The sequence below is a fragment of the Didymella exigua genome (assembly GCF_010094145.1).
Source record: "Didymella exigua CBS 183.55 unplaced genomic scaffold M421scaffold_30, whole genome shotgun sequence".
In the NCBI taxonomy this organism is placed as follows: domain Eukaryota; kingdom Fungi; phylum Ascomycota; class Dothideomycetes; order Pleosporales; family Didymellaceae; genus Didymella; species Didymella exigua.
In genome coordinates, this window is record NW_022984804.1 from 325,963 (window position 1) to 334,487 (window position 8,525).

At 42.1% G+C, this 8,525-nt stretch overlaps 2 protein-coding genes across 2 annotated transcripts; one reads left to right on the top strand and one right to left on the bottom strand.

The window, feature by feature from the left end:
• Positions 1 to 462, bottom strand: M421DRAFT_23829 (DDE-domain-containing protein; the record flags this gene model as incomplete). Its single annotated transcript, XM_033588466.1, has 2 exons — positions 1 to 265; positions 311 to 462. Coding segments are annotated over 2 exons (417 nt in total), but the record flags the coding sequence as incomplete, so codon positions are not given.
• Positions 463 to 3,634: 3,172 nt separating this feature from the next.
• Positions 3,635 to 4,444, top strand: M421DRAFT_400053 (uncharacterized protein; the record flags this gene model as incomplete). The annotated part of the gene is made up of 2 exons (XM_033590191.1): positions 3,635 to 4,198; positions 4,256 to 4,444. Exons 1-2 carry the CDS (start codon positions 3,764 to 3,766, stop codon positions 4,442 to 4,444), a joined length of 624 nt encoding a protein of 207 aa, XP_033445630.1. The 5' UTR covers positions 3,635 to 3,763.
• Positions 4,445 to 8,525: the final 4,081 nt, after the last annotated feature.

The window sequence follows — 8,525 nt, forward strand, 5'->3', positions numbered from 1 at the left end:
GCTCTCAACCTCACGGCTATACGCGCGCTTCAACAGCGAGAAGCAGCCAACGTCAAGCGGCTGCAGTAGATGGGATGAGTGAGGCGGCATGCAGAGCGTATAGATATTGTTCTCCTTGCAGAGCTCTTGAAACTCAAGAGAGTGGTGGCTCTCATGGCCGTCAAGGACGAGCAGGCAACGCACACCAACAACGCAAGTCTTTGTGTGAGCATTGAAGTGCTTCAGCCACTCTACTCCTAGCTTGTTATTTGTCCAGCCATTGTCGCTAACTGCGATTACCTAGTCGCGTGGGATCTCTGCTTCCTCGTACCAGGCAGATAGATGATACTGGCCAGCGAAGATGAGGAACGGCGGGACTGACCAGCCAGCAGCGTTGATTGCAGCAATCGCCGTCACCCACTCGCGATTACCTGGCTGAATAGCCTTAGGCCTGCCTCTTCTTTCTGACCCTGTTACAACAAGTTAAGTTGTAATTTTGCCCATTATAAAGCTAGCCTTGTCAAAGTTGTACACGTCATTATCGCAGATGCTGTACTTGGCCTTTGTCTCCTCTACAAGCTCAAACCAGCTCCTGATTAGAGCTGGATCCTCGCATAGAGCTCTCTGCCTATCGTATGCTCGATTGAAACGCGTCCTAAGACTGTCCGTACGCTTGACAAAGTTGCTTGGCCAGTCTCTGCCTACAGGAGAGCTACCACGCGCTAAGAGTAGCTTATCAGCCATATCACGTACAGCTGCGTACGTAGGCGAAAACCCACGTGTATCTAGATCCAGTATATGCTTTACTATTACCTCCTCCTCTTGCTTGGTAAGCTTCTTTGAGTTGGGCTGGCAATTGCGTCTAGCAGGTTTGCTAGCGCGTTGGCGGTGGAGGGTAGCGCGAGAGACTTCAAACATTACTGCAGCGCGCCTTTTAGTCTGAATTTAATTTGCATTAAGAGCTAAGATTGCAAGGTGTATATCAGTCTTACAAGAAGCGTGTTGGGCTATATTTGGTGGAGCCATAGTTGATTTATAGTTGTAGGGTATAGAAATTTGGTGGGGTGGCTCACTCGCTTCGATGGCTCACTCGCTTAGTATTTACATTACATGTTAGTAGGAACAAGCCCTAATGCCTTAAAGGCCTTTTAGCAGTTAACCTTTATAAACACATTAAGGAACACATCCCTAAAGGCTAGTAGGAAGCCTTCTATATTAATATAGAAGATGTATTAGTGTGCTAAGTCTTAAACACGTTAGGAGTACTTACGCTTTAATAGTAAGAAATAGACCACGTTAAGTGGCTAGAGGATGTGCAATAAGTAATTGATTGATTGATTGATTGATTGATTAGTTTAACGTCCTGTGTGAGTCTAAGACTATATAGGACAAGAGCAGTGAGGCTGCTCTAGTAATTTACAAGTTTTTTCTGTATAAGGGAGAATGTGCAATAAGTAAGGTAGTATATAGAGAGTAAGGATTTAGTTCTCTAGGTAATAGTCCTTAAACTTCTAGTTAAGATAGCTCTTATAGCTGTCTAAGATAAGTAACCTATACACTCCTACCTAACGCGTCTTTGTATATGTGTTAAAGTACTTTAACTACTTAAGGCTAAGCATGTTGTTTGTCTAACTATTCTTAGAGACTAAGAGCTTCTAATTATAGGGTATATCTGTCTCCTCATACTAGGCAGAGATGTAGACGCGTCCTTTGTAGATAATGAAAGGCAGGGTTGCATACCCAGCGGCGCAGATGCTCTGGATAACGGTAACCCACTCGCGATCGCCTGGCTGAACAAGCTCTGGCCAAGCACGTCTCTCCAAGCCTGTTACAACCTTTAAAGACAAAGCAACGCCTATCTAGAACCTAGTTTTATTAAAGTTGTGCACGTTGTTGTTGGAAACGCTATACTTGACTTAAGTATCCTCCACTAGCTTAAACCACGCGCTGATTATCTCAGGATCTTCCTGTACATCGGGAAAAGTTTTTCGAAATCTGGCCCAGACTGGCCGTTGCTGACAGTCGTGGCATGGTCGTGCAACGGCCGTTTAATGGCCCCAACGGCCCTAATTTGCGCCCAACAGCCCTAATTTCGCGCCAACGTTGCTAACAGCCAAAATGCTAAGTGCCTATATTTAATAAACTTAAAATAACATTACAATGTTGTTGTATAGCTACCCTTAGTTCTGCTAACACTAGCATTAAATATTTAAAACTTGCAAAATTTCACGTACAGATAGAGCGAAATTGTAGCTTTAAAATAAGCAAAAACTTATTGTTGTAGGCCTACTGCAACGCGAGTTATAGAGCGTTGAAGGTTTGTTTGTTGAAGGTTTGTGTTTTAAAGTTGCGACAGCACACCACAGCAGCTGCAGCTGCAACAGCACACAACGTAGCAGCTGCAACAGCACACAACATAGCACCTGCTAACAGACACACACACAAACACACACAAAACAGTAGCGCAACAGGAGCTTGCAGAACAGGCAGGCCTGGGCGTAAAAGTCTTGGTTTACCTACTATTCTTGAATAATATTCTTGTATTTTCTAACGTTCAGGCTGCTAGAGCCCTAGCAAATAATCTTAACTTAGTGTCTTGGCAAGGAACATTAAGCTTAAAACCTTCTACACTTAATAACTATTCCATTAATAGGCCTATAATGTTGTTTTATAGCTTATTTTAAAGAGCAGACTTAGTAGTATATTAATATAATAAAATTATAGTTTATTAAGCAGAGCTACTATTATTGCAGGATTAGGAGTTGTTGTAGCTACTGCAGCTGTTAAGACTGTTAGAGCTGTTAGCTCAAAATTGGCTGGACATTGAATGCACATTGAATAACTGTTGTAGGCCTACAAGTCCTACTGTTGCCCACAGTACAATGCCACGATTTCCCTATTTCGACAATGGAAAAACTTTTCCCGATGTAGTATCCTCTGTCTATCCTTGGCTTAATTAAAGGCCATTTTGAGCTTGTCTGAACGCGTTACAAGCCTGCTAGCCATAAGCAACACCAAAACACAAATTGTCCAGATATCTCTCTTCTTGCCTGCGCCCATCTCAACTCAACTAGGATATACTACCCTGAAACTCCTATAGCCTCTAGGCGCCTGGTTGCCTCGCGCTGCCTAGTGCAAGAGTGCCGCCCTCCTGTTCAAATTTTTAAATTTTCACTGCACGGACCACCCACCCTTATCAGAAAATCTTATCTTATCAAAGATCTTATCTACAAGAACACCAAAATCCCCAAAAAAAAAAACAGCCTAGCTACACAACAAACAGCAATAAGCCTTTGCTTAGTTTTCTGCTTTCTAACCTTACTCTCTATTCCTAGAGGTCTACTTGTTAGGCCAGTAAGAATAGAGTATAAGGCAAGAATAGTAAAACTAAGACAGCCTTTTTACCTTATTTTTCAGCTCTGAAAAGCAGACAGAGATTACTTACCTCTGCCTGTGCAAAAATAAGCTCTCCTCTAGTCACTTCTTAATTATTTCTTTATAAAAGAGAAGGACACCCACACCTAGGACCAAGGACCTAGGACAATGGAACCAGAACCTCTAACTAATAGAAAGCAATCTCTAGACAGGGAGACAATAGACCTAAGCACTCCTAGCTCCCCTGATCCTCTAGGAGAGATGTACCTACCTACACCTACTCCTATGCCTCTACCTCAGCATCCATTGACGCCTCTGCTTCCATCTACAGCTATACCTCTAAGCTCTACCTTGCCAAGGCCTACTGCCTCTTCTAAACGACCTGCTAGCAGACCTGCTACCCCCCCCTATGCCTAGACTTCCACCTTTCCAATTTAATGCAGCTACTAGACCTGTTGCCCAGGCACCTATTGCTAAGACAGTAGAAGAGGCACTATCTATTGCTAGAACAATAGTTATTCAAGCCTCCTCTCTTGCTACCTCTAGCAAAGAACAATCCAACATCCTAGACCTCTTAGAAATCTTTAGAGACTACACAGAAAACAACAGACTAAACAAACAAGGCCTCTCTATCCTAGCCTCTCAAGTCTCTAACCTAGAAGCAGTGTCTAAAACAATTGAAACAAGAGTTAGACTCCTGCAAAAGCCAGTCTCTTCCACTGCTACTACTTCTTCTACCCAGCCTAGCTCTTCTACAACAACAAGAACACAGACTACCTCTCTACCTACTTCCTACGCCACTGTAGCTGCAAGCAACTCACCTAAGGAAACAGAGTGGCAAAAGGTTACTAAGAGTAAAACTACTACTACCCCTACAAAGAACTCTCTTAGTACTCGCTAGCTAGTCCTTACACAAGAACAAGAACCTCTAGGTTTTGCTTCTCTTGAAATACGCAACGCCTTTAACTTAGCCTTTGCTAAGAAAGGAGTAAAATCACCTGTTATTGCCTCTGCTACGCTAAGCCTAAGAAAGAATATTGTGCTCACTACTACACCTACCTTTACTGCAAAATACCTACTTAAAAATTAAGTAATCTGGCAATCTATTACTGCATACAAGGAAGCCCTCCCTATAGAGCCCTAGCACAAAGTAATCCTACATAATATCCCTACATCTCTTGCAACAAACCAAGACCTACAGGTGCTAAAGACAGAAATTGCTACCTTTAATAGAGGCCTAACTATTATTAGACACCTATTCTAGATAACAAGCAGAGATAAAAGACAGAGACAGCAACTAGGCTCTGTCTGTGTAGCATTTGCTACAGAGAAGGAAGCACAACAGGCTATTAGAAACAGACTATACCTGCTTAGCGCTAGCATTAAAGCAGAAAGATTTATTGCTACACCCCCTTCTTCACAATGCCAAAACTGCCAGCGCTACGGCCACACAGAGACTAGGTGCCTCTATAGCACTACCTGTAAAATCTGTGCAAAGGAGCACCCTACAGCACTCTACAAGTGTAATACGTGCAATGCTAAAGGCAAGACCTGTGCACACACTCTACCTATGTGCATAAACTGCAAAGAGGCACACACTGCAGATAGCACACAATGTGCAGCTTATAAAGCTACACTAAACGCGCAAACAAACCTAGAATGCTAGACAACTTAAGGATCCTACAAGTAAATCTAAACAAGAGCACACAAGCAACAGAGAGCGCCTTACAACTTGCAGTAGAACTAGCAATAGACCTTATACTAGTACAAGAGCCTTAGCTTATTCCTGCTAGACAATCTCCTTTAGATTACTTAGACAGACGCTCTGTAAATCACCCCTCCTTTACACAAATCCTTCCTTTATTACAAGACTATAGCACAAGACCACGTGTTTTAGTCTACTCTGCACGCACTATACAAGCGCAAGTCACTTTATTAGCAGACACTAGTCCTGATCCTGACTTCCTAGCTATTATAGTTAATAGCTCTATAACAACCTTCTCTATTTACAATGTCTACAACCAGCTAGACACACAAGGCAACACTACAATAGAGAGAAAGCTCCTTAGCACCTCTATCTTGCCCTCCGCCATCCTGCTTGGCAACTTCAATATTAACCACCTATGGTGGGACCCTATAGTGTCTACTATAACTCTAAGAGCAACCAGTTTTGTTACTTAGCTAGAAGAACAAGACCTAGAACTACTAAACAGTCCTAGCATAGGCACTTTCTTTAGGCCTAATATGAATAGAGAGAGTGTCCTAGACCTAACCTTTGCTTCAACACAGCTAGCAAACCTTATAGAAGACTAGCAAACGCTAGGAGGAATTGGCTCTAACTACCTAGGCATCTTATTTATAATAAGGATGCCTAGAACACAGCAACTTAACAAACCTGCTCCTAGGTTTAATACAAAGAAAGTAAACTAGAATCTATTTAGCAAAGGGCTTGCAAAGGAGATAGTAAACAGCTCTGCTCTTAGCAACGCGAGCACTCTAAACTACTCTGCAAGCAGGTCTCTAGCACTTATCTAAGGAGAAGACCAGGACCTAGAAGAGCAGCTAGAAACGCTAGCCAAAGAGCTTACTACAGCTATAACTAAAGCAGCTAAGGCAGCAATTCCGCAATGCTCTACCACTGCAAAAAGCAAGCCCTGGTGGAATCAAGACCTAAAAGCACTTAGGACAAGCATGCTCAGCAAACAACGCAAACTACAGAGAGAACTTGCTATTAGCCCAACAAGTGCCTACACCTGGAAAAGAGAATACCTAATAGCTAGAAACAGCTATCTACAAGCTATTAAAATAGCAAAACGCGACCATTAGAACCATTTCCTAGAGAGAGAGGACCCTAAATTTGTCTTTAAAGCTATGGCTTATACTAGAACTACTTATAGCTAGAACATACCTGCTATCTAAGGCCTAAGGGGAATAGAGGAATCTTTTCAAGGCAAATGCTCTGCACTAAGAGAAACTCTCTTCCCTAGCCCTCCTGCCTCTAGGCCTATAGAGTGGGACAACTACCAACCAAGCAACTGGGAATGGCCTGATCTTACTATAGAAGAGCTAGCATACGCTTGCTCAGCACACATCCAAAGCAGCTCTCCAGGGCCAGACGCTCTAACACAAGAGATTATTACTGCAGCATATAAAGCACAGACAGAAACATTCTTCTTTGTTTTCTCTACTCTGCTTAACTACAGCTACCACCTACAGGAATGGAAGAAAGCAACAGGAATTATCCTAAAAAAGCTAAATAAGCCTAATTACGCTGCACCTAAAGCCTATAGAGTAATTGCCTTGCTTAGCTGCCTAGGCAAGGTTGTAGAAAGAGTAGTAGCAAAATGCCTTAGAACTCTTGCAGAAACAACAGCTCTTCTTTACCCCTTACAACTAGGAGGAAGAGCACAAAAATCCGCAATAGACGCATCTATACTACTGCTAAACCAGGTCCAAGAGCAAAGAAAACTAAAACGCACAACCTCTACAGTATTCCTAGATATTAAAGGTGCCTTTCACAACGTCGCTCTAAACCAGCTACTTGCTATACTACAACAGCTATAGCTACCTTGTAATTTAATAGCATAGGTCCAATCATTCCTATCTAAGCGCCAGCTAAGGCTATCCTTTAATAGAGAAACAGAAGGCTTTAGCAGCATTAAAGCAGGAATTCCATAAGGTAGCCCTTTCTTACAAATCCTGTTTCTAATATATATTAGACCTCTATTTTAGTCTATTACAAACTACTCCCTATCCTACCTAGATAACCTAGCAATTACAGCATCATCTACTAGCCTAAAGAAGAATGTCTGCATGCTAGAAGGAGACATAGCAAGCCTATTTGCTAAAGGAGCAAGCTGCGCTATACAATTTAATGCAGCAAAGACAGAGCTTATTCACTTTACAACAAGTAATAAAGCTATTAGCTCTACACTTACCCTGCTAGACAGGTCTACTATAGAGCCTAAAAACACTGTAAAGTGGCTAGGAATCAACTTTAATAATGCACTCTTATTCAAAGAACACATAGCTACAAGGATTAGCCAAGCAAGAAACGCTTTCTATAGAATGTGCAGACTTGCAAACAGCAATAGAGGCCTCCCTCCTAGCGCTATAAGACAGCTATACTTAGCATGCGTTTCTAGCATCGCAGATTATGGCTGCCAGGTCTTCTAGAAACAACAAGCAGGAATAACAAAGCAACTCCAAGGACTGCAGAATCTTGCCCTAAGAAAAATCCTAGGAACCTTTAGGACCTCTCCTATAGCACCACAGGAGACAGAAGCAGCACTTCCTCCCCCTGCTATAAGACTAAATACTGCTCTAAGAAAGTACGCCTTTAGAGCAAGGAAGCTACCTAAAGACTACCCTATTTACATTGTAATTAAGACTCTAAAAGCCACTCTACAGTTATAAAGAGAAGACTTAGAGTCTAGCACAGAACAAGAGGAAGAATCTGCTCTCCTAAGGCTAAGAATAGGCCCACCTACTTAGCTTATGCAAATTGTATAATTAATACAAAACGCTACTCCTAGCATAGAAGAAGAAAAAATGCAGGACTACTATTTCTGCCCCTGGAACAAGACTATATTATACACAGCAGAGATCTCTAAACTCTCTAAAGAAGAGGAAGCAGAGCAACATAAAACGCAAATGCTACAGGGACTAGGGGACAACATACTTGCTATCTGCACAGACGCCTCTTCTATTAAGAAAGGCACAGGAATAGGAATAGGAGTTACTGCTCTAGACTATAAACAGCAGGCTAAAGAAATCTACTCTACTAAATACAATATTAGCAAAGGCTAGATTGTATACAATAGAGAGCTAGAAGGCATAACAAGAGCCTTTGAGTTTGCAGCTTCTATAGCTACAGCAGGACAAGAGATCCAAGTCTTTGCAGATAACCAGGCAGCTATTCTAAGGCTAAAGACTCCTTCTAATAACCCTAGACAAGCTTAGCAAATCCGCTGCACAAACGCAGCAAAGGCAATTTACAGCAAAGGCGCAACAATTAGCCTACACTAGACCCTAGGACACCTAGATATCACAGGAAATAAAAAAGCAGACACCTTAGCAAAACAAGCTACAAAACAGCAACTAGTATCTAATACTACAAGCCTTGCAATAACAGGTATTAGGATTAAAGCTATTGCAAGACAAGAGTGGCA